The sequence below is a fragment of the Notechis scutatus genome, chromosome 3 (assembly GCF_049901735.1).
Source record: "Notechis scutatus isolate UNSWTSFEM ecotype Mainland chromosome 3, rNotScu1.2, whole genome shotgun sequence".
Classification (NCBI taxonomy): Eukaryota; Metazoa; Chordata; class Lepidosauria; order Squamata; family Elapidae; genus Notechis; species Notechis scutatus.
Window position 1 is genome coordinate 169,733,240 of NC_142011.1, and position 27,493 is coordinate 169,760,732.

Sequence of the window (27,493 nt, forward strand, 5' to 3'; positions counted from 1 at the left end):
CATCTTAATTCAGATTATATTGTGTAATTTTTTCAACAATATTTTTATTTTTCAAAATCACTTTTATCAAATATTTTAAAGACAAAGTTTGAAAAACAACACACAACCAAAACTTGTAGAGAAAATTTACAGTTTTATTTCTGACCTCTGAGATCTAGAATTCATTCAAGACTATTTTTCAGTAAAATGTATTTGTTGCCAAATGTCTGTGTGATTGGCAAATTACATAATGTTTTTGGTCATGTTTGGAAAACAAGAGACCAAACAAAACAGATCAAATCAATACATTAAAAGGCAGACTAGAATTCATTAATATAAAAATACTGCACATATTTTATGCTGTATAATAGTAGGGGTATATCAGTACAAATTTCAAAACTATTTGAAGTTTGACAATACAAAAAAGCTTTTTGTATGTTATGGAACAGGAAATACCATGATGAATTGCAAAAATGATTTATAGAGCGCACCTATCCACACTAGATATGGATTATTTTGTTAGTATTATGAAAAACTTTAATGCTTTAACACATTGAAGTGATTCAAATGGAGTATGACATTGTGAATTTTACAAAAAAAAATTCAACCATGTATGTCAAAAGCAAATAAGTACAATAAATTGTTTATAAAATTAAGAAAAAAACAGTTACCCAAATTTCATTGATAAAAGTTTAATATAGAGTTGCTTATAAAAATGGAAAAAATATTACACCATACAACTAAGCATCCTGGCTCTGACTATTAACTACAGGGATGGTCATGTCAAAAACAAAATCTAATTTCAGAGTTATTTGCTTAAAAGGAAGCAAACAAACAAAAACATCTCTGCAAGTAATCGGATGCTTTACCTAGTTCTTAAAGCTAATTATAATATTATTTTTAACTGGTCCAACAATTTCTTCTTCTAGCAGAACTGTAAAAAGAAAATAAATATTTATGAGATAGGCACATATACGGAGGTTCACTTCATTTATTTTCTATGACTGCAAATGTGTATATTTTACTTTTGGACACATCCAGAGTATTCTGATTTAACATCAGGATTTATATCAATATTCACTTCAATTTTGAGCACTTAATTCAAAAACATAGAGGATCCGTTAAATCTGCTTTTCTTGGATTACATATATCAGTTTTACATTCAATTTCATATGCAGAATCCTCTTTAAAAAACAGATATATCCCAGAATGGTAACTATGAAAAAAAATCAACTTTGTGTATTTACTATAGTTTATTTTATTGCTGTTATATATTTATTAAAATAAATATTATATTACTGTCTAAATTCTGATTTATTTATTTTTAAAAAAGGGTTCCTCGTAGAGCAAATGTAAACCAGTAATCAAGTTGTTTATTTTTTCCAATAGAAAAAGTTAAAATCTTCTGACAATACAATCTGTATATAATAAGTTTTAGAAATCTTGCTACTTTAGTTTTCCTCTATTATTATTTATGCAATATTTGGCAAAATTTGACCACAAAATTATGATATTTGATTCCCATCTTTTTCTCTTTTAATTTTAGGGTGCTTTGTTTTCATTATTCTGGTTAAATATATATAGAACAATGAAACAAATGCTTAATAAAACAAAAACTTTAGCATTAAAAAAGAAACAATGCTGCACAAAATAAACAAAGCAAGTTATTTTTACCTTCCATCTGTTTCCACATTCATTGCATACAACAAATGTTGTCATAGGTTCATCGGCACTTCTGGTCTGAACCTACCAAAAAAAAACAACCCCCGAAACAAACAGAAAATAGCAATGTGACTTGGCTATAGTTATATAATTTTCTTATTTTGTGGTACTACAACAGTACAATCTGATCTACTGATTAAAGTAATTAACCCATCCAAAAGCCAAAACTCTCTAGTCACAATATAACACATTAGTTTGAATAAAAACATGTATGATAAAATTGAGTTAAACGCAAAATGAAAACACCATAGAAACCAGTCAGCTGCAAGGTGAACATTGAAAATGTAAAACAATATGAATTAAAATACAATTAAAAGTCATTTTTAAAGCCTAGGAAAATGCAAAGCTCTTCACCTGGTGCCAAAATGATACCAATGTGGATATCAGGCAAACCTCACTGGGAGGGAATTCCATAACTGGATGCCATATCAGAAAAAAAAACCTCTATAACTTGTAGAAACCCACCTTGCCTTCTTTGGTGGGGCAACTGGAGAAGGGTCTTACTGGAAAATTTTAAGGTTTGAGTAGGTACATAGAGGAGGTGCTGCTTCAGGTAACCTAATCCTAAATACGTTAAGGATTGTTATGATCAAAACCAGCATTGTGAATTATTTATTCAGATATAAAAGCCCAGTTCGTTTAATCATAGTTAATCTTTTGGTTGCTTAGTAATGTATGCTAAAACTAACTTTTAATTCAATATTACAACTTTAGTCCAAATTATTAATTTATAATTTTCATATGAAATATTAAGTGAACCCACAATCCTTCTCTTTAACAGCTAAGATTCTCTCTAGTATGCCTCTGTGACAGATGAATTTTTAACTTCTCTAGTCAGGATAGCCAGTGATAAGAGAACTTAAAATCTAAGAAGACTATATTTTGCCAGTTATTACTCTCAAAAACAGTTTTCCGTATCTTATTTGGTTATGAGTGTCTGGCAAAAACATTCAATTGGGCCTTTGCCTTCTGATACTGGAAATACAGGTTAAATAGGGAGTTAAGATTTAATGTTAAATTTGATGTGAAGAGAGAAAACTAAACATCAAAGAACACGCACCATTTTGAGCAGAGATCAATTATAGATTATTGTAATGCTTTAACTACTTGAAAAATATACTGTATCCCAAGACAGCCAAAAAAATTGTCAAAATTATATTTAAAAAAAAGATAGGTGGGTGAATGGAGATAGATAGATGGATAGATAGATCGATAGATAAAAATTACTAACTCCAAAAGCTAATACTGTAGCGGGCATATAGAAATGTCTAAATCACAAACCAGAGTATGTATAAAACAAGGTATTTTTGAACTGTTAAGGGAATTGGATCTTTTTCCTGCCTTGTTGGTTCCTTATAATATGCTGTGAGCATATTATTTAATGTATTTCACACAATCACAAATGTTGAATGCAGCTTAGATACAAGTGATATACCTGGGTATAAGTACAGTTCTTCTTTTTACATTTACCACAGGTAAATAAATCAGTCTGTGTTCCTCCTGTTTTAGCCATCTGGTGCTCTCTTATAGCTTCTTTGGTAAGGTTCTTCCTCATTTCTTTCAACTCATCACTTGCCATCTCCTACAGTGAGCACACACAAAAAATCATGTTAATTTTACACTTTTTGAATACACACACACATACACTTTATTTACTAGGCATAATAGGTTTACCCTTTAATTTGTGAAAGCAAAAGTATTACTAATATTTATTATATATGCATTAACCTTATTAGATAATATTAGATTATTCTCTGTATTGGATTATCAGGTTCCTTTTGGAGGCTTACAAAATGACAACTTATTTTACTGAAAATCCAGTTTAAGGTATAGAAATCATTATTGTACCTCATCCTCTAAGTGCTATCAAAAGATACTGATTGGCTGCTGTCTTAAAATATAACAGAGGCCATGTATCTTAAGTATTGTACAATAGTTTTGTTATTATATAGAACTTTTAATGATTTATTCTCCATAGCGGCCTTCAGGAAAAAGTATATTCTTCAAATAGTTGAAGTGAACAGCTTCAACATAATCTAATTATATATACAGGTAGTATTACAATGGCAATTGGGACAGGAATTTCCATTACTAAGCAATGAAGTCATAAAATCCTATTTTAATATACAATATAGGCAACCAAGTTAGGAAGCATCATAGATTTAAGATTTCTGATCCCTCTGCTGCCATCTTCTGACTGTTTTTTACCATAGATATGGTAGCCTAACTTGGGCTCTTAAGGACCAGCTGGGTTTTAAGCTATTCCGAAAAGTCAAAAAAATGGAAGAAAAGGCAATGGCAAAGGGCTCTGTATTATTGCCAAGAAAAATTGTACTATCACTTCCAGGAAGTTGAGCTCAAACTTAACTATTAACTTGACACTATACCCAGTTAGAGGAGTGATCTTTCCAGCATAATAATATCTACATCAACTGAAAGTAGGTCTTCAAGATTTCAAGTAGAAGCTTCTCCAAGCCATATTAGGAGATGCCAGGAACTGAACCAATGACTGCATGCAAAACATATGTTGTTTCATCCATTTGTGCTATTCTATGGAGATTTGACAGCAGTAAATTATAGCCTTCTATGTTGCTAAAACATGCAACAGATAAATTTAAATACTTTTAAATTATATAGTATAATTTAACAATACATTCTGAATTTTTTTCTAAAGTACAAATAATACTGTATTTTTATTTTGAAACACAAAAAGTCATAGATTTTTGCTTAAACAAATCAAGTAGGCAGGAAGACTCTGACACTATTTTCAACTGAGATATGTAAATGTTTTATAGTGTGTCAACTAAATATGGATTCATACTTGTATCTTAGATTAAAAAAATAAAAATTGTAATATGCTGAATTTTTATTACCTCTGCTGACATTTTAGCAAATCTATCAGGAGATATATTTCCACATAAAACATTTTTTCTTAAATTAGGATTTTTTGTATCTTTAAGATTTGCTATCCTGCTGCGCACTCTATTTTTATATTTCATGTCAGTATTTTTTAGCTCCTGAAATATAGGTATTCATGAATTAAGGAAATAATGTGTAAAACACAGAATTCATTTATTTTACATATATTTGACCACATTTTATAATTGGCTGTTTTTAATTAATAAGAGCAATACATATCTAGAAACTTAACTAAATTTATATTAGCCACAAACTATCAAGTTTGTCTTGCTTACGTGAATTAAATATATACAAAAGCAATGTTTATTTAATGGCATATTTCAATATTAAAATATTTTAATAATCTCAGCTATCTCCAAGGTATTGTCCTGTTATTAACAAAATCTATACAAAATTCTAAACATATTTTTAAATATATCCTCTTTCTACCATACAATTTGTTTAAAAATTATCTGTTCTAATTTACTTTATTAAAGTTTATACAAATGTAAATATATTAGAACACAATACAGACTGATGTAAACAACCATAGGAGCCCACAAAAAATTAAAGAACAAAATATTTTAAAAGAGGTTAAGAATTAAACTACAGAATAAGGTAGAACTTTCATTATATTAGAAAGGATATCTTCTTCAATCTGAGAACCTAGTTCTTCCTCATCAGCACCAATAGCAATATAATCATCTGAAAAATAAATTAATTGGGAATCAGTTTTTTGTAACCTGATTATATACATATATTTAGATGCAAATAAAATTGCACTTAGTAAAATGTGCTCCAAATTATACAGCACTATAACTGCAGTAGATTCTATCCACAACTAGAGAGTATCATAAAAACAAGATAGAAAAAAAAATACAAAAATAACTGTAAAACAATCACAAGCTGGCAATCCAAACAACAATCCAAACATAAAACATCACAAATTCCATCCACCCTACTCCAAGGCTTGGGTAAATAGATTTTCAAAGCCTTCTGGAACATTAGGGTGGGAAGCATATGGATCCCACTTCATTCCAGAAGGCAGGTGAATTTCTTAGGTATTAAAAAAGAGAATATCATTTAATTGGGATGACCCAAAGCATACCACTCTGCAACATTGTATCAGATGAGCAGAAAGTGAAGAAGATAGGTAGCATAGGCCCTATACCCGTGATGGTGAACCTATGGCACGCATGCCACAGGTGGCACACAGAGCCATTTGTGCGGGAAAGCGAGCCCCAGCCAAACTTACCTCACTGGGTATGCGTGCGCCTCCCAGCTGGTTTTCAGCCCGTTTGAGGCCTTTTTCGGCCTCCCAGAGGCTCGAGGGAAGCCCCTGCAGCCTTTGGAGCTCAAGAAACAGGCCTGTTTTGTCACTTCCTGTATTTCCAAGCCTCTGGGAGGCCAAAAAAGGCCTCAAGCGGGCCAAAAATCAGCTGGGAGGTGCACACATGCCCAGTGCAGGTAAGGGGGTGGCGGGGTAGATCGCGTGTGCATGCGCAGGGGGCATTGGGGGGCCACGCGTATTGCCTTCTGGGTGCTGGCATGCGAACGCGCATGTGCAAGCACGCATGCAATTTTAGGCACAAGAACCCAAAATGGTTAGCCACCACTGCCCTATACCATACATAAGGTTTTAAAGATAATAACCATCATCTTGAATATTTCATTTGGACCCTTAATTTGTTAAACTGTAAGCTATTTATTTCTAGAATTGAAAGAAAGTCAGTTCTTTTGGTTCTCTTTTACACTTCCCTCTTTGAATTTGAAATTAACTTTCTAAGACTTCCATTAACTGGTCGAAGACACTTCACTAGGTTATTTTTCCACTAGGTCATTTTTCACTTCACTTCTCCACTATTTTTTTTGGTGTAACTTTTAACTTTAGATCAGCAAAAGACTTTCTACAGTACTGACACAAGACATCTCTTTATGTAATATCAGATGTGTACCCAATCCACTTAACTGTAAATTCAAATTGCAACAATTATCAGTTCAGGGCTAAGAATAATAACTTAAGGCCATTCTCAAAAAGAAATATGACAAATTCACAGTGACTAAAAAATAATAAGCACACATACTGCAACATATAGAGGATCCTCTAAAAATGTTTTTCATCATGCACTTAATATAATCTCACAGCCGGTTTCTTAATAGCCTTGCATTTTGTATTGAATAAAACCAGAAAGAAAATATGGAGTCAAATGAAAAGTAAGTATAGCACAATAATATAATTCTTACCCCCCGTTTTAAGAGCTGCTGCCAACATTTCTCTGCATTTCATCCGTACAGAATCAGATGTACTTGGAGCCCGGGGAAAAGAAGAGATATATGTGTCTGTTGAAATGTTAGAATCCTCTTTCCTGTTGTTTGAATTGCTACTGGAACTGCTAAATAGACAACAGATGAACACTTTTTTTTGTTCTGTTTCACTATGAATCAGCAGGACCCACATGGTATGATTTGGACCCTCTTTATCATCCACCCAGACACTAATTTTACTGACCAAATGACCCTTTTAAATATGTAAATCAATGAACAAAAAACTCCAGTATTATATTTTCCTTTGTATAATGAAATTCATAAATGCAGTAATAAATATTTCATCAATCCCAAGTATTAAAAGTAATGCAAGAATGAAGTCTCATCTCTGTACATAATGATTATTTCTGACTTAAATATTCCAATCTAAACTGACAGGATTTCACCTAACCAAGTGTTAAATGTACTGTACATGGTATAAGACTATTCTGTAATCTTTTTTCCATACATTCTTTCATCATATCCTTTAATATTACCTTTGAGTTTGTACTCTTTTAAGTTTGTAAACATTAGGATGAGTTAATGTTAGTTGTCTTCTACCATTTAAGCAAAAAGGTTATAAGATATACCTTTCTTCCCTTGCTTCAGGACTGTTTTGTGAAGATGATGCTGATTCTTTTTTCTTGTCTTCAGATTCTTTGTCATTTGATGGTCCATCTAAAATGCATATATAATACATAAAAGCAATAATAATTCAGTTGATGAAATAAGGGGATGTCAATCCAAGATAAATAAAAGATTAGGGAATGCCTGTGCAGCAATGAATGAATGAATTTAAGTAATTAATTATATCTGATTAATTAACCAATTAGCTTTATAAGAACAGGTCAGATAAACCTTTGCTTCCTGTTCTTCTTTCTCTTTTGCCCTTTATGTAGCCATTTCATTCTACTTAACTACTGTTTAGCTTTGTCTAATCTCAAGATGACACATAACACTATGCATAACTGAGACCTGCCAACAAGCATCAGAGAGGCACAATCAGCTTTTCTAATTCTTAATTTTAAAAAAATGAAAATAATTTTATCATCTAAAGAACATTTAAAGGCAAGGAGAGCTCCTGCTGCTATTTTTTGAATCTACATCTATTCTAAACTGCTCTTTTCCACAGGTAGAAAATTAGTATTTTTTCTCACAAATTGTAGCTAAAGGGGGATATGTAAGAAATAAATCTGTGGGTAAAAGTGTTACATTTCTCTCTTCCAGTGTAGCAACTCTGAAACAGCTTACTGAACCCCTCTCTCCATGGTAGATGGATGAAATTTTGTATGTCATAGTAGCTTAAAGTATAGGGCAAATACAGGGAATAAAACTAAGAAAAGACTAATCACAGGAAAACTCTTGAAGACAGAAAAATGTATTATCATTATTAAGGAATCAAGAATCCAAGTAAAAAGGAAAAGTTGGATTACAAAGGAAATAATTATCTCATGAACATTATCCTAATCTCCATGTTACAGAATACAATTTATATCATTCTGGTTATAGGCTAGCTAAGATCCTTGTCATTCACATCAACCTTGACAAACTCTAGATTTTTCAGATAATTTTGCAAGATAGATTCATCAGTACTGTTAATCCAAGGGTCTTTTTAAAGTTTAGTGAAATGTTACTGTAATAAGAATAGTTTAAAATAGGTTTCTATAACTTACTGATCCATCTTCAAAATGCTAGATTATTAATAACTATTAGATTGTTATCTTTCTTATGCAGTTTCCTAAATATATTATATTTTAGTACTTTGTTGTAAAAAATCTTTGTTTATATTTTAAGTTTTCACTATAGCCTCACTGCATTATGTTTGAAGGTAATTTTTTAAAAGAATGTACATTTCAAATGCTCTTTTCCCCATGCTTCAACCATTCTAAATTGTCTAATGCACATAATAAATACTTGAGAATTTTCCAGGATATCCATCCTCCCCCAACTGCAAACATATTCCACAGATCAACTAAGTACAGTAGCATATAGAATGATCAAGAAGGAATATCTCTTAAGGTATGCTATAGTTTCATTCACCACAGCCAAAAATCATAAGAAAAAAATGGATATACAAGATCCAGAAAAGGAGCTAATGTTTAGATTAATTTAAAAATCATCTAACAATGAGAAAATGCAAAAGCTTAGTGCATCTGTACCTAACAATTTCTTCCATGATTTAATGAGCGATTTTGCTAGAGATGTAACTTCTTCGTCTGTACTTTGTTTCCGAATTGCATTCACAGACATGCCAATTCTTGTGGACTGAAAATTAAAATAGTTAAGATCAATGACAGGTATTTGCAAAATGAAGTACTGCATATATGCCATTAAATCCCCCCACTCCCAAAAATATGTTGGAGAAAAGAGATGTCTTAAGTGAATTCTATACTTTCACTCCCTTTGAAAAATTCTCTAATCACCTCATCTGCAATTTCAGTCACCAAAGTGACAGATCTCTTCATAGTGATCTGTTGAGGCAACTACTGTAGCTTTCCTTTAAATGTTTTATGAGATAAACTCATATTCTGATTTTATGAAAAAATTTATATGCATATTTTATCAGCTTTCTACATTTTGTGGAATATTTTTTATATACACACACACATATATGTATATACATACTTTACATAATACACACACACACACTATTTTAACTGCCCAGTCACTGAAAGTTAAGTGGCATATAAATGTATAAATAAATAAATAAATACACAACTCCAAGATATGAGACAATCACTGAAGTTCAACCATCATAGGATACAGGATATACAGGTAGTACTCAACTTACAATTCATTTAGCGACTGTTTGAAATTATGTCACTGGAAAAAAATGACTTGTGATTTTTCACACTTACAACCATTGCAGCATGCTCATGCTCATGTTATCAAAATTCAGACAGGAAACCATCTTTAATAAATCTCAGAACTCGACCAAGAGGGAAGGAAGAGGGAAGAGAAGAGAAATAAAGGACTTAAGATTTAAAAAAACATTTAAGAAAGGGAAAACAAGGTGCAAAATCAATATAAGGATGGTAAACAAAAGGGAAGAGGAATACGACAGAGAAGGGAAGCCAGTAAGGCAGAGGCTAGAAGAAGGGGGTAGAAAGGTTTGTTGGGAGAAGAAAGAAAGGGAAAAGGTGGAGAAAAGCTACAAAGTTTTGAAATTAAATGGGAAAAAAGGAATTTTTTTTAGGGATAAAGGATAAGTATAATTTCTTCAAAGAGATTTTGCAAGATACATAAGAAGATATGGTAGTATTGTATTAGAAATAGAAAACTTAAATGGCTTAAGAGTTGATAAGAGATTAAAATGTTGAAATGTTAATAATGATTGGTTTTAAAATATAATATGAGGGAGATTTAGAATATTGAGCTTTAATTAAAGAGTTTAATAAGATTATGGGATTGATGTTATTATAAAATTTTCATTATAGTATTTGTTTTTAATATTTAGATCTATTGTTTAACTATGTATTTAATTATTTTGGATGTATTATTCAGTTAGAATGTACCAAGCAAAATCGGATTGGGTATTCTAAAGATTAATTTGATTAATTTAGTCGGGAGATAGAAAGGCATCATACTCTGATTAGTGATTTCAGGAGAAATTTCTTTTTTTTTATAAGGAATGAGACAAAGGTACAATAAAGAATGGACAAAAGATACAAATATAATGACTCAAATTAAGATGATTAATTAAGATAGAATTAAAAAGAGTGAAATATGGGGAGAAGTTAATATAGAAGATTTAGAATGGTAAATAAAATAAGTAATGATATGTAAGATGAGTATGAATACAGTTGAAGTCCATGAAGAAAGAAATACCTGGGTCCAAGTTACTTTCCAAAAAGATCTTTTTTATGTTTTGTGTGTTGTGTATATAAGTTTTTTTGGGGAGGAGAATTAATGAAACCTTGCAGAAATATAGAATGAGAATAATGGTAACTAAGTCAGAAAGAAATAGATGAAATAATAATAATAAAATGGAATAAGAGTAAAGAGAAAGAAAGAGAAAATGGATAAGAGGTTTTTGTATGTTTATATGGAAATGGTTTAAAACAGAATTATAGTTTATCTGACTTGTTAAATTTATAATGGAAAAAGGTTTAAATATGTAATGGATAATGACGACTTGTGTGTTTTGAAAAAAATTAATAAAACTTGTTTAAAAAAAAAAAATTCAGACACTTGACAACTGACTCATATTTATGACAGTTGCTGTGTTCCCGAGTTATGTGATCACCTTGTGCGACCTTCTAACAAGCAAATGGGGAAGCAGATTCACTTAACAATTGTATTACTAAATTACTATCTGCAGTGTATTCACTTAACAACTGCAGTGATTCACTTAACAACCTTTGCAAGAAATGTCATAAAATGAGGCAAAACTCACTTAACATGTATCATTGCAACACAAATTCCGGCCTTAATTGTGGTCGTAAGTCGAGGACTACTTGTATAAGCATCATAAATCTACTAGCAAGATTCAATAATCATAACTAAATATATTTTTCCTTATCAATACATTTATAGCATTTATGTTTGAAATTAACATCTGACAAATCATTTTCTCTTTGTAAGGAATCCGAAATATCATACTAATGAAGTTAGTTTCTGCATCTCTGTGTTTATAGCATTATCAATTTCAGTATTTTTGCAGGGAAAAAAGCGCATACCTGTAACAGTTCCAGCGTCATGGGCATATTCTTAAGTTCCTTGAGTAAATCAAGAGCCCCGCCCTGTAAAACACATTGAAAATTAAATATACCGATTGCCATAAAGACACCTATTATTTTATCATCTTCAAATCTATGATATAAATGCTAGTAAAAATGATATTGATAAACATTTGAAAAATATTTTTTCATGCTTGTTCCAAGAACAACTGACTACATTTCTCGTCCTTAAAAGTGAATTAGGTCTATCCTAAAGTAAAGCTATCTATGTGAAGCTAGTGACATTTAATTAACATTTTCTAAAGACTGCTAATTTTTCCAATATCTTGCACAATATTGAAATCCAGCCTAATTTTTTTTATAGAATTAGCACAAAACCAAATATTATTCAAGATGTTCCATTCAAGATGCTACATTGTCGATAATTTTACACAGTCTGATTTCTATTTAATCCTGAGCTCCTAATGTATTTTTAAACATAGTAAAAAAGGGGAAAGGGGGAAAATATACTTTACCACAATATTCAACTTCTATAGGTACAATCTATCAGTTTTAGGTTATACTCTTATATTGATCTGATTGAAAGGTTTGATTTGTAAGAATCATAAAAAATTACTTCTCTGGCAACATGTAAGTCATGAGTATCAAAAGAAATATTCTGGTAGATATTATGAAATAGAATTGAATTCTAAGAGTAATTTAATGGAATATAACCACAATATATTAAAGGGACATATTTGTATTAACTTTATTCTTACTACACAGAATTTTCCTTCTGTTGAAATAATAAATTTCTTTTTGTTGAAAGAATTTTAAACATTTATCAGTTAATGTCAACTTTATACTCTTATCACAACTACTGAGCACTGAATCACAAGACCCCACAACTATAACGAATTCCATCCAAGAAAGGGAGACAATTCAAATTAGACAGTTCCCCTCAGACTTTGGCTCCATGTCACATACATTTTATTGCTGAAAATAAGGAATTCTACTGTAGTAATAGGAAACTATGAATAAAATGTCCTTTTCATAAAGCAAGCACTCCTCGGGTTTAACAAGATAGTAAGATTTTAACAAGATAGTAAGAATTTAACAAGATAGTAAGATTTGTCTACTTGAGACCCTAACAGATACATACATACAAGCCTAGAAAAACATGTAATGAAATTATTCAGGAGGTAAAGAAGTTGCCTTTCCAAAGACAAGATCAAAAGAAATACTTATAGTCCATTAAAAATTACTAAAATTTTCACAAAGATCACTAAGACACTATATAAATATATACCAGTTACCAAGCGTTCAAATTTTAATCATATGACCACAAGGATGCTACAACAATTGTAAAGGGGGAAAAAGTTTGTTACCTTTTTCAGTGCTGTTGTAACTTTGAATGGTCACTACATAAATAGCTGTAAGTCAAAGACTATCTGTATATTACTAAATTGATTTTTTAGAAATACTGCATAGTATTTCTGACAGCAAATCTCTATTAATTTCAAGTTAAAATTTCTAAGAAACTGAAGCCATCTACATGAAATATGACTGTAAAATGGGCATTTCAACACCATTTAAATACTTTCTAAACACTTTCTGAACAAAAATACTTTTTGCACAATACAAATACACATACAGTGATTGCTTTTTGTGACACAAAATATGTCTAAAAGGACAAAAATATTAATTTCAATTATTACTGCAGTCTTCTTCCCTTATTAAATAATACAAAAGCTGCCCAAGAGGCTTTGGATAGTGAGATGGGCAGATAGATAGATGGATGGATGGATGGATGGATGGATGGATAGATGGATAGATAGATAGATTCAGTATTGCACTTGAAAGTATTTTTTAGTGGCTTCCACCAGACATATTCAATCATACCTTATTCATCTAATATCTAAAGATATCCTTATTTACGTATGTTATAGTACTGTTTAGTTACTTTAGTTACTACAATATTTACAAAACAGATGTCACTACTGATATTATGGCTTTTGCTAAGACATTCTTCTTTATCCTGGTGCTCTCATATGTGTTGGGACTACCAGAATTCCCAGCCTGTGGCAACTCTCTACAGGTGCATATAATAAAAAATAGAACAGTTCTAAAACTGCAGTAGTGATGCATGATCTGTAGATTATTAAATTCATGGGGCCTGCAAATCATTTTTATGAAAGTGGAGTCCCTAAAATATTACAATCCCCCACGAAACCTAACCAGGCATTTATATGACGTTATTGTTTTTGAGTCTTCAAATTTTGATCCTTGTAAGTTTTTAAAAAAAGATGATAAAGTAGTCCTCAACTTACAACTACAATTGGGTGCAAATTTCCATTGCTAAGCAAGATAATTGTTAAGTTTTGCTCCATTTTTCAGTTTTAAGTACATACCAGTTGCCAAGCGCCCAAATTTCATGCAACCATGGTGATGATACAATGGTCCTAAATGTGAAAACCTGCCATAAATCCATTTTTCAGTGCCATTATAACTTTGAATGATTACTAAATGAATGGTTGTAAACTGAAGACTATCTGTACTAGAGGATTTCCAATCTCAGCAACTGTCACACAAGCATTAACAACACAAATTCATTATATGGTCTAGCATAGGAGTGTCAAACTGGATTTCTTTGAGGGCTGAATCAGCATTGTAGTTCTCCTCCGCAGGCTGATGCCTCTTGCAGCACCCTGCCAGCCAAAATGGGGCACGAGAGGCCACGTGTGGTCCCCATATGGCCCATTTTTTGTCTGGATGGCCTCCTGAAGCATTTTTCCAGCCCAAATAGGGTGGGTGGGGCCATGGACCAGTCTTTTGCTACTTCCAAGCGGGCCAGATTTAAGCACCCTTAAATCTGGCCCACAGGGCCTGCTTGGAATTGGCCCACAGGCCTCGAGTTTGATACCCCGATCTAGCAGCTCAAATGCTTTATTTATACTGAGAATTTAAAATAAAGTGTATTCCTAAATGCCAGTACAGAACTTGGTAATCTTTTATGGAAAAATTCTAACAGCTCTGCTCAGAATGAACATATAAAATGACCTAAGTATACATGGGATTGTAGTTTACATTGTTAACTCTTCCCAGATAGACAGATCACTTGTCCTATTTTTAAAATTTCTACTACACATATGAAGCACAGTAAATTTATCAACATTGAAAGCTACCTTACATGAATCAGTCCTTTAGGTCATATCCATTCTTCTACAGATAACACAATATAATCTATACTGGCAAGCAGTGGTCTCCAGGATCATATGGAATTTTTTTCCAGTTACATAAAGAGCTGCCACAGATCAAACCAGGATTAATATATCAGGAATTTAGAACTGAAACTGTAAGCGTTCATTGTCTGAGGAAAGGAAGATTCTACTGAAAAATTTCTAAAAGCTGTGCCTGAATCCAATAGGAATTCTCTCTCCTCCTCTTTCTCTCATATTGTACTTTATGCTATCATCATAAAGTATGCTATTTGGTGGATCTTATCTTTCTTTACAACTCACATGATTAAAACTCAGCTTAATATTAAAATATTTTAAAAGTATAAATACCACTAAAATAGGATTCTATATTCCAAGTCTTAAGTGTCTATACACAGTGGTGCTGCTGTCTATAAGAGAAAATACTTTTGTGCCTACTCAAAAGTAACTTCTACTAAATTAAATAGTTTATCTCAGGTATGTGATTATAGAATGGTAGCATGAGATGCACATGGAAAAATATTTAGTACACTCTGATTCTATATCTAATAATAGGAAAAGCTACTGCTTATCTTTTCTTGTCTAATCTTACTCAACTGCTCTTGATTTTTGAATATCTATATGTGTAACTTTACCTCTGTCAACTTGAACCTATTCATTACACAATAAGGTAATTCATTATACTAAATATACTATAAAAAGCATTAATAGTTACTAATATCACTATAATAAAAGCAATTATAATCCTTAACAATGCCACCATATCATGGTTCAAGGGGCCTAAGAGAACCAAATGTAAATGGAAAAATGTCTGTGCACAAGTCTGCATATTAAATCCATACTAAAGTAAGAATATGGGATAACTTCAGTCATAAGTTCATTTAATTAATAACAAAAACTTATTACCCTTAGTGGCAAGCCTGGCTTTACTCTAAAATTCATTGTATGTGTGTATGTATTAATTAAAACATTTTAGCAGACAGTACTACTTTGTGCAATATCTCTGAGTTTGTCTTTTCTGCAAGTAATTATATTGAAAATAAACTGCAACATATATAAGCTAGAATTGCAATTATCCCAAGCTATTGTTTTTACACAAAGTTTTGATTTTCCTGCAGCTTTGCATCCGAGTATTTTTATGGTTGCTTGGTAATGGTACCAAGAAGTTCTTTCTTGGTAGTCACAGAACCCTTTTGCTATACAATGCAAATCACATATTTCTTAACACCAAAAACTGAATTCTTCCAATATACTTCATTTCACAGTTGGCACTTGAAATTGCTCAGAGATGCAGGGAGTTGTAGTTTAGCAACATCTAAAATCCAGAGACTCCCTCTCTCTGGAACAGGTGATGCAGTTTTAGATCAGTGTTTTAAACTTACAATTATTTAAGCTTATATCTTATAATAATACATTGAGAGGACAGCATTTTGAATCAAACCTTTTGTTTGTTGATTGTAAATAAACATTACAATAAAAACACTTTGGGATTTCAATATCCATACACAGTTGCAATGCAGTGCATCATTTAAATTTTGATAAGAGGTTTGGAAACAATCTCAATGGAAGCTAAAATTTACAAGGGCCAAAACGCAATGTAGTGAATTATAACAGCAAAATGGAAGTTTGACATATACCTATAGGGTAAGCATCTTTAAGACATTTTATAGATTCTATAACTCCATATAACCAGAAAAGCCACAAAGTCTTGGGGGGGGGGGGGGAGGAGAAAAAGGACTGGCATCGCATTATAAAGAAGAAGAGAAAGGTATCATAGATCTTAAGGATAGAACAGCTTTTTAACAAAAAGAAACCCCCGCAACATTAATCTGATTTTAAAAGTCGGCGAGGCTCCAGCGGGCTCAAATTTTCGATTTTCCGAAAGTGAAGAATTGGGCCTTTCTACAGAGCAATAAATGCCGCCACAGGACGCTTTCTCTGGATTTGAACGCGACGTACGACTACGGCTCTTTACAAACCAGGAGAGCTACCATAACTGGCCCAGACACTGAGGTCAGGGTCCCGTCACGGATGACAGTTGGAACATCACAAAAGAGGAACTGGGGGCGAACGAAGCTTGCCCTCCATTAGCCTCTCATTTATCAGCCTCCCCTCCCCCGGGAAAAGGCGGGCCCCCCGTTGAGGTACAGCGCCGCTGATTGGTCAGACAGAAGTTGAAGTCGGGCGCGCGAGGGGGCTAACGGACATTTCGCCCTCCCTCCCGGTGGACCTCACCGCGTTCTTCTTCTGCACCATCTTGTCCATCTTTTTAGCGATGCGGATGATTTCATCTTCGGTGCTCATGGCGGCTGCCGGGTCCACGGCGGCGCCTCTTTCTCTCTCTCTGTCTCTCTCTAATGGGCGACTGAGGAGCAGTGAGCTTCAACCTTCGATGCTGCTTCTACGCCACGAACGCCGACGCTTTCAGGGCAAAAGCAAAGATGGAGCCGCCAAATCACTGTCGGGGTCGCTGTGAACATCAACCGGCCAGCAACGACAGCTCGACAGCCGTGGCGCCAGGCCTTGCTGATCAAACATCGGTAGAGAGAGCCAGGCAATGCTCCGGAAAACCGAAAACATCGATTAAGGGTTAAAAAAAGGGGGGGGGTGGAGCTTCGTCTCCCTTCAGAGTTCCGACCGCTTAGCGGAAGTTATCGAGCTCTCTGCGGAGAGAAGGAAGGAAGAAGAGGTTGTCGGCGACCGAAATGACACAAAGGTGTAGAATCTTTGTAACTTTGTAACCTCAGGACTTTTGGCTGTGAGTTGTTCTGTCTTGACAAATGGGGAAAAAAAGCAGCAGTGGTTTGCGATCTCGAGAGATAACATAACTCTATTTAGGCGTGATCCGGGTGTGTTATACTACAAAAGTCACGTCCAAATCAGTGGTGGGATTCAATTTTTTACTACCTGGTGGGCGTGGCAGGGGAAGGATACTGTAAAATCTCCAGTCAGAAGTGGTATTTGCTGTTTCTCCGAACTACTCAAAATTTCGGTTCTCCAGAACTGGTCAGCACCTGCTGAATACCAGCTCTGGCCCATATTATGGCTACAGTTCAATTTATTTGGAAGGCTATGGCTTCAAGGATCCAGTTTCCTGAAATTAACTCTATTGTAGTTTGCAAATTTGCTCATCTGTATACTGCCTTTTTGTCCTTTTTATTGAATATATAAAAATTAATAGAACGATTCTAAAACAATTTTAGAACAGCCATGGGTGCAATATTCTCTGTAGGATTTAAACCTGTGATAAAGTATTTGAATAAATGTATATTTGATCTAGAACACAAGAGAAAATATAAAGTTCAGCAAGAGTCCTTGGCAGGTGTATTTAGTACTGATTTACTAATTTAGTCAATAGTTTTGCAATTATATGTGCATTGGGATTTGATGAAGAGATGGATTTATATGATGCAGTAATTCTACTTTCCATTGTAAACTGTAATAAAGTACATTTATGGCATAGCTTCTGCCTGAGCTCATTTTATTATTCTTGTGAACCATGTAAGATACCAAAAAAGCTATTATAGAACGTTAAGGTTCACAAAGCATCTAGTTTTATTCTTGGAATAATGTGACAATATATATATATTACTTACCATGGAAATAACTGGGTTTTTTTTGTATCTATATCAGCTTGTGCATGCTTATAACTGCAGTTTGGATTACATGTTCAAATTTAAACATGATCATTAACAATGGTTGCTTTGTTGATACACTGTCATACAAAGTTTGTAACCAAATTTTATAGCTCATCTTTTATTTATTTATGGATTGGTGAGTTACATAATATGCAAATGTGCTGACCAAGTAATAATTTACCTGACCATGGATAAATGTATAGTGCAAATGTGGCTAATTTTAATATAATGGTCTCCTCAAGCCTTGACATTCTGCACCAGCTGTATGGAATACTGATTTAATATTTATTAACCTGTTTAAAAAGTGATCCACAGCTGTGAACAAATCTTTATTTTCCCTGCAACAATCCTATGAGGTAGACTGGGATAAGAAATAGAATGACTGGTCCAAAGTCACCAGCTGGCTTTCAAGTTAAGGTGAGACTTGAACTCATGGTCTCCTGCTTTCTAGTGCCTTAACCAGTAGATTACACTGGCTCTCTTTGGTTTATGATATCTAATAATATGCTACATATTTTGCTTAATATCTTCTAGGTATGTGAAGACATGCCTGTTATATATGAAACTCAAAAAACAATTGGATAAATTTTATTGTGGTGAGCCTGATCATTAAAGTATCTTAATGAAAATTATGAATCCAAATATTGTTTCTCACATGCTGCACTTAGTTTTTTAAAAATTTATATATAACTCACTATATCTCTTCAATGAACAATTTATAATTTTTCTTGTTTAATAATTGTAGAGATGCATATAAGGGATACAGCATTTGTCATACAACAAGAATTGTTTCATTCATTGATTGTTCAGAATTTATTCACAGTAACAGATTACAATTTCCATCTAAGATGTTTCAGTAGATTTCTTGCCATAAACATAGTATAAAATCAAAGTGTTATCTTAGCTACGAATCTCCTAAAATATAAGAAAAGCCAAATTGTTTATAAAATACTCCAGCCTGAACATATGGCTTCATTTACATCCTATACATTCTCTTCTGGAAACAATATCTGACAGTCAATAGCACCTATTTATTAAAAAAAAAGCATTTAGAATTTACTGAAGTGCAATACACTTCCTAAGGCAAACATTCAATTAACAGACCAGAAATTCATGTGAGTATGCCTTCAGCAATTCATTCATTCTATATTTCAAAATAAACTAAAACTAACCCATCAGGATAAAAATTGTGATGAATTTATTTGCCTCAATTGTGACAGCATTTAAGGTCTGATATAATACAATACAGACTGGCCATTTTATTTAACCATTCCAATTAAGAACAATTTAATACTCAATATTCTACAGTTTGATTGTTTAGCAAAGTATTGTATGTCAGATTCCAAATTAAACTGAACATTATTTGGGTGCTACTATATGTTGATTCAGTAGCTCCGCATAAAAGTTTTTTAAGTTTATAAATGAGATTAATCAAAGTTTTGGTTTGATTTGCATTTCTGATGTTTAAGAGAAGAAAGCAGTTACCATTACATAATATTTTAACAGACTACTTTCTGTTAAGCCAATGTTTGAAAATCTTGCATGTTTATCGCTTATAAAAAAATCTCTGAATACTGTCAAAATGCTTTCTTCTTGGAGCATGTAAGCAACTAGTCTCTAATAAAAACAAAATAAACTGATAAAATCACCGTTCCCATATTAAAGTCTGATGTACACAAACTCTCGCAGAGATTCCTATAATTAAAATAGTTCAGAGATGCTTTCAGTATAGAAACATTTACTTCTTTCAAGAGCCAAATTCAGTTTATTAGAATCCAGAATCTGCATTTTAAAATATTGTTTCAGGCTGCAATAAGGAACAAACTTAGGTTTCCTTGCTTTCCAAGTTCCATTATATAACTAAAGAGTAAGTCCAATTAAACCTCCATGATAGTAATACACATCAGGAAAAAAAAATTACAATTTGAAGTTATGTATTCCAATCACAGCTTTCTTGCCCAGTTATTTCTGCTGGTATATAGATTGCTCTCCGTTTAATTATCTAAAGGCCCAGCTAGTATCAAGAAACATGATGCCAGAACATAGACAAAAGTGTCAAAGGGCATGATTATCTGCTCCACCAACAAGTAACTGCAATTACTTTTTAATTCTGTATTTAAGTGCTTACAAGCTGCAGATGTAATGAGTGATTCCATTATGTTCCACGTTTCCTTAAATAAAATCACATTAATGTATAGAAGAAATTTCAGAAGGTGCCATTTCACCATCAATAGATACACAGCAGCAATGTGATGCTAAAAAAAATCAGCAAAATATTGGGATATGGTGAATGGCCTGAAGACAAAGAATATATCCAGTTTTTTTCCCACACATACAACACTGAGCACAAAACTTGTACACTATTTCTTAAAGGATTCTTACAATTACGCTATAGAATTAAGGATTTTTAAATTTCTATAGCTACATAAAGTACATATAGAAGTAATATGTATAGATTTAGCGGTGTGTATGTACAAAACTTGGAACTTTTGCAGGAAGGTGTATTTATTGGAAATAAAATTTCAAGTCTTATTAAGAACTTAGATGGAAAATTTGTCATGACAAGGGTGAAGTAGTACCTTATTTCTGAATGACCTGGTCCAGGGACATTGAAAATGTTGCTTGCACAAACTGTGAACAGAACAGCTAGTTTGTGGTGCTCTGCACCAAACTGAACCATGCTTTGTTATTCAGTGGTGGAGGAAACAACAGAAAAAATCCAAGGCTGAAGGGTTGCCTTGGTGATGGCATATTGGATATCAGTCGCAACTGGGGAAGAGAAAGCAAATGCTGGAAAAATCATCTGTAAGGTGGGTGGAACAGGCAGGCAGTATGATATGCCATGCTGAATATCAGCAGTAATTGTTAAAGGCAAGCCATGGGAAGAGCAAGGAGATGGCAGCAATGCATAGGCCTCGGTGAGGAGGAAATACTGTGCATCAGTCTTATCCTAACTTTCTCCAAAAAACATTGGTATCCCTCCAGATTTTGTTTTGAACAACCCAACGTTACATTTCTGATGAGCTGTGTTTGATTTAGAACAGTTCAACCAAATTTTCACACAATTATCTTTTTCAAGTTTAAAATAAAATATACTTTGTATACACCCCTTCTCTCATCTCTTATGTCAGTTGATTGTGCAATGCTTTAAACAACAACCTTGATTTTTTTGAAGCAGAAAAAGTTAAGACTAATACATACATTTTCTGACTTTGATTTTTAAGAACTACTTAAAAAATTTAAAGCTCAAATTTTGCAATATATTAAACTTTCTAATAATTTTTGTTATATTCTATATATAATTGAGTGACCTCTATGTCTACATTTATCTCAGTAAGGACAGCTGAACGAGAAACATTTGTTATAGAGATAAATACTTTTTCAAAGATTCTAAGTAGCAGGGCACACATTTAATATAAATACTGTATTCCTCCAAGGTATAGGGATAATTTAAAGACTTGAGTCTTACCTTGAACATGCAATAATATTGGTTAAATGTTAAGAATACTCGTTCTACCGCTGCATGCTTAGTTTTTATATACTGCATATACAAATGTCAATTTAGCAAGTAGTCATATAACAGGATTTGGAAAAAAAATCTTGCTCTGAATTATAAAAGGGCTCCATAACTTTAAATCTGGAATGATCTAGCAAGGAAAAGAATACCTAATTATATTCCAACATGCCTTTCCATTGCCATATATCTATGCTATGGCCAATTGGATTTAAAAGGAGTATTGTTTCTCATGAAGTTATAGTTTCTAAACTTGGCAATACAGTTAATACTGTAGGCACAGAGATGCTTTAGAAATAGCTACATGAAAAAACAATCTAGTACAGATGATGCTGGTGCATTTAACCAAAGGCTTCTCACATATTTCAGTCAATTGGAGGTAGGTGCTCGTCAATAAATTTCTTCACATCCATCATTTCCTATTTAGGAATGAAAAACATTTAGTTTAGATGGTTTGATACAAATATTCTCTTTACTATAGAAAGAACTGGGATCCTCACCATGCAAGGAACTTTTCATTCTAGTCTTCAATCAATACTACTACTTCGCTAAAATCAAGTTTTTTTATTCAGTGTCCTGATTTACATCTTCAACTTGTCTGGATTAAAGTATAATAACCAATTATATTGAAGCAAGTGCCACTGAACTAATTGCTACTGAACTAATATGATCACAATGGCCAATGTCACCTTCCCACAAGCAAAGTCAACAAGGAAGCCGGCAGGAAGTCAAAAGTTGCCCTGGTGATAGTCTCACTTAATGACCCACAATTATAATAAGTAGGACTGTTGGAATTGTCACCACTCAGCTCCATAGTTACATGATGTCATAAAAGAGTTCCTGCTCCCAACTGCTGTTGTAATGCAAGGACTACCTGTACCACTTAAATTATTTTTATTTTTTCCTGATTAAAATAACTCATTCTTAAAACAATCATTACCTCAATACACGAGCTATGCATCATGCCTGAGTAAATTTTGAAAGATATGTTGCCAGGGTTTAACATTTTCTTTAGTGTTTCAGAAGTCACACTTCCAAACATTAAAGGAACCAAAGGATCACTGTCACCATGGCACTGGAGAACAGAAATGTCTTTATTGATGCAATTGATGGAACTCTAGAAAAAAATGTTACAAGAAATCACATTATTATGAGAGTAAAGCATATTACACAGGCTGTTTATTTGTTATATGTTCATGTTTTTATTTCAGCCTACCTCTAAGCAGCTATAGCTACCATCCTTTTTATCCACATAATCATATACTATGGAATGCTACACAGAGAGTATGTGGTTGGTATGATTTGCTAACTTTTGTGACCAAAAAATAAATAAAAAAAATTCAAATTTCAGGCTCTTTAACCCAGGACTCTACATTGCTGTTTTTGAAATTTATTGGAATACAGGATTGGAATCTACATATCTTTGGTTTTCTGACACATAGTGGAATTTGTCAATCCCTTTAAAATTACTGCAGCATTATTTGTAAAACAAAATAAACAATAAGAATTTGTAAACTCTCCAAAATTACATTTGTAAACTGTCCAAAATTGCTGGCAGTCAGAGAGCATATAGATTTAGTAAATTATGGTTCATCGCAGTTAGCCAGATGTTTAGGCTGGGTTTGGCATTTTTATCAGCCTACCAAGTTCTCCGGAGATAGGCAGATGTTGATATTTGTTGCAGGATGTAATCTATTCCAAATAAAGCTACCTTTTACAACTAATCAATGGTGATTTTGTTAATGCCAAGGGTATTCAAGTGGTGCTCTAGTTGTTTTTGTACCCAAGGTGCCTATTACTATTGGTACTACCTTTGCTTTCTTTTTCTACAGTCATTCTATTTCTATTTTCAGGTCTTTCTATTTTATTTTTGTCCGGTTCTTTCTAATCTGCTGCCTTCGGGTCATCTTCCTATCCAGACTTCCTATATGAATACTCAGAATTCTAACATTTCATTTACAGTCATTCAATACATTGTATTAATGAAATGTTGGTTGTATTTTTTCCATATTTAGCCAACAAAGAAGAGGATCTTTAAAATGCTGTAAAATGCTATTAGGATCTTATATTTGACAATATAAATAAAAATTAACTCTCATTTTTATGAAATCAATGACTACCTGAGGAAATGAAGTCCGTAGTGGAAGCCAACAGCTGAGTGCTATAACACCCCCTAACTTCTGTTGCGTTGTGAGGGCAGTGTATAAAGATAAAGCTCCTCCCTAATAAAAATCAAGGTAAAGTCCATTAATAAAGACTTAATCAAATATTGAACAACAAACACAGTTTACTTTTAAAAACTGGAATTTCAATTATATTTATTTTATAATATTCAAGAAACTAGTCTAAACATGTAGAAACATTTGCAGAAGTACATTTCTGTCTCTCATAATACTTTTGTCAGTGTATCACTTCCAAATTTATTTTGTTAACTATGAAGCATTTGTTACGCTACCAATATATTTTATAAGAATTTTAAAATACATTAAGAATCCATGGCTGTAATCAAGTCAATATTTGTCTAACTTCTGAGTACAGACTGTAAAACTGAGCCTTTGTATAAAGGAGAACTGTCTTTGTTTAATCCAATTCATAAGGTATTTTAATGTAAATCATTTTATATACCCTATATATGTATTATATTATCCCATGTACATTTTCATGTTCATTTATTTAAGAAGCTAGCGCTTGATGTGAACATGGGATTAAGTTATCAACCGAAAATCTAACAACACTATTTGTGTGCCAAAAATGTCACAGACACATAGAATTATTTTAATTCTGCTATACAAGAAAAGCTTATCAAGTCAAAAGTATTTGCTATAAACTATGCAAAATATATTTTGGATAATACAAAATTACCAGTATGATGAAAACAATAATAATTTTATGTCACCTCTCTCCTGGTGACTCTACATATATGTGGAAACTTCAGTTTTAGTATTTGTATTGGTCTGAACATCATTATTCATTCTGTACTCTGAAGGGAAAAAGAAATTTAAACAAGCACATCAAATCTACCAGTAAAACTGGATTGTCTTCGTGCTGCTCCAAGCTAAATACCTACAATAGGCATGGACCTAAATAACGGTATTTAGAAATGTGTAGGAAAAGGTATTTGGGAACTTTTTGTAGAATCAATATTTTGATTAATAAGCCAAAATGTTTAAAAGATCGACTTGAAATCCAAGTAATCAGTTAGTTCCAACAGATCTGCCATACTGTTAGGGTTTCCATAGAATCAGAATTGTTATATCAGTATTACCTGAGAAAATCCTCCCAACATTATTCTGTTTGAGGGTATTCCATTCCTTACTTCTTGTTCTATAAGTGTGTTCACTGAAAGAAATAACTGAATGTTACTTATGTTTATAAAAGAAATATCAGACCACAACAGAAAGATACTATGGATACAATACTTATTTAATGGTTATATGATTCCCCTCACTTTGGAGTTTTCACTTTAGGATGGGTAGGGATTGACATATTGTTATTTTTTTACTATTCTAAAATACTATTACTATTCACACCAGGAGTCTCTCCCTATATCCACACTCGTAAAGGAAGTCCTGGAAGGTGCGCTCACTCTTAGCCAGCAGCAGAAACACACACATACACACACACGCTCAGAAGGTGTGCCCGACTCTCAGCACCACAGATTCCAAGAAAGAATTCAGCTAATGTTCCTGACAGGATTCAGAAGTTCAGAATATCAATGGCTGACCAACAGGAGACAAATAGTTATCTGCCATACCTATTCGTCTCCATGCCCTGCCTTTTATCCCCAGAGCTAGAGTAGGGCTTAGCTAGTAGCAATGGCCCTTCCATCCCTAGGACTGGCCTATAGCATCCTGCTGTTCTCCTCTCCTCTGCCTTCTGCGCATCTGTGCATCAGACATTGGACTGATCTGTTCTTCCTCTTCCTCATCAGTCACCTCCAGACCTGGGGGCTGTTGCCTCTCCATCTGGAAATGATGGACGGCGTAGGCTCCGCCTCTATATCTCTGACAGCTCCATTCCCTCTTCCCCCTCAGATTGTGTTGATGCTGCCCCGACTCCCACTTTACCTCAACTTTTTTGGCACCTGGAGAGGCTGGCGGCTGATAGGCCACAACAAATATAATCTTCCTGATACAGGGAGCATTTGGCTAGATCAAAGCAGTCAAACTCACGTCCCGCGGGCCGGATAAGTCACGCGCTGGCCATGCCCACTCCCAGTTTAGCAAAGGGGGGAAAAGTCACAGTACATCACGTAATACCGCAAGTTTGACACCTCTGGACTAGATGATTGTGTTTCCTCCCAACTGCACAATTCTATGCGTCTGTATCATTTTGCTGCATTCTACTATTCATCTGGATTTCTTCAAGATAGATGTGGTATTCTCAGAAACTATTCTTGCTATTCAATGCTATTTTTTAAAAATCATAAAATATCAGACATTATTTTCATATGTAGTTTGTTGGCTGAAGTACTTATTTGTTTATTCATTTACATGGCTGCTCACTCAACATACAAATTCCACAGTACTATTTAGATATGAAGATTACTTGCACTTTTCTGTAATATCAATGGAACATAGCTTACATTACAAAATATAGGTTTATAAGTAGGATGGAAATTGGTAAATTCCTAAGCAATTATAATTATGTACTTCATTAAATACAGCATGAACATACCATTCTCTGATGCTTGTTTAATCCCAGCTTCATCTTCCTGTGAATCTGGAGCGAGTCCAAAAATATCGAACCTTTAATCAAACAATTACATTGTATTATATTATGCAAGAAACTTCACAATGATTAGAATAAGCATAAAGTTATACAAGTTCAATCTTGTATCTAGCAGGCTTAATGAAGCTCAGTCTTCCATTAAAATATATACTGTAACAGAAAACCAAGCCTTGAAAAATGAATTCTCAGGATTTCTGATGATACTTTTCATAGAATAAGGAACTCCTTTTTCTTCCAAACATCCCTATCAGCTAAAGCTGTTCTGGTGAAACATACCAAAACACATTTGCTCAAGTTCATATAAAAACATTTAGTTGAAGAGTCTGTAGGACTCATGAGAATTGACAAGATAAAAATTAGTCAACCGCAGGATAAAGTTTTTCAGCTTTATATCAATCTCTAAGACTGTGAAATTGGAAAAGGTATTCAGTCAGGCACTACACAAAGAGGTTGTGCTAAATTCTTGGCTTCAAATTTGAGAGCAGTGAATGAGAATACAGTATAGTGGAAACATCTTGTCAAGATATATAAGGATGTCAGATGACCTGTGCATTTTCAGCAGTACAGTCACCATGGATTATTCTTACTACTAGTAGAATTAAGCCATACTTGCTCAAGCTTGCAGCCATCTATGCTGCAGGATAGTTCATGGACCTTTGGGCAAGTGCTATATCAATATTTGAGTTCTAATCAGTCTTCCTTGAAACACCAGTCTTCAATACTATTTTAAGACCAATAATATTCTTAAAAGTATTGCCTACATATAGAATAAAAAAGTGTCTTCAAACAAATTTTGGGGAAGGAAAATGTATGTTATGGAGATGGCCCAAC

The 27,493-nt window shown here is 33.3% G+C and overlaps 2 protein-coding genes and 1 long non-coding RNA gene across 6 annotated transcripts in view; 1 reads left to right on the plus strand and 2 right to left on the minus strand.

The window, feature by feature from the left end:
• Positions 1-113: 113 nt before the first annotated feature.
• TCEA1 (transcription elongation factor A1) lies at positions 114-18,232 on the minus strand. 4 transcript variants are annotated; one of them, XM_087961731.1, is made up of 10 exons: positions 17,015-18,232; positions 11,583-11,645; positions 9,063-9,168; positions 7,494-7,581; positions 6,844-6,989; positions 5,248-5,304; positions 4,575-4,729; positions 3,137-3,283; positions 1,654-1,725; positions 114-913 (listed from the first exon to the last, which is right to left on the minus strand). In XM_087961731.1, the coding sequence occupies exons 1-10, from the start codon at positions 17,081-17,083 to the stop codon at positions 905-907; spliced, it is 912 nt and encodes a 303-aa protein (XP_087817857.1). In that variant the 5' UTR covers positions 17,084-18,232; the 3' UTR covers positions 114-904. The 4 variants fall into 4 exon arrangements, with proteins under 4 accessions (XP_087817857.1, XP_026526213.1, XP_087817859.1 ...); XM_026670428.2 differs by having other exon boundaries at positions 6,844-6,992; XM_087961733.1 differs by lacking the exon at positions 17,015-18,232 and adding an exon at positions 16,739-16,893 and having other exon boundaries at positions 6,844-6,992.
• Positions 17,344-23,653, plus strand: LOC148131468 (uncharacterized). The gene is made up of 2 exons (XR_015748897.1): positions 17,344-17,495; positions 22,413-23,653. It is a non-coding gene; the product is annotated as an uncharacterized LOC148131468 (long non-coding RNA).
• LYPLA1 (lysophospholipase 1) overlaps positions 19,186-27,493 on the minus strand; it is a 22,429-nt gene continuing 14,121 nt past the window's right edge. The window contains exons 5-9 of the mRNA XM_026670435.2: positions 26,609-26,679; positions 25,197-25,270; positions 24,052-24,153; positions 22,872-23,048; positions 19,186-22,350 (exon numbers count right to left, since the gene is read on the minus strand). Coding sequence (XP_026526220.1) covers positions 22,297-22,350; positions 22,872-23,048; positions 24,052-24,153; positions 25,197-25,270; positions 26,609-26,679 — 478 coding nt within the window. The 3' untranslated portion in view covers positions 19,186-22,296. The remainder of the gene's footprint in view (positions 22,351-22,871; positions 23,049-24,051; positions 24,154-25,196; positions 25,271-26,608; positions 26,680-27,493) is intronic.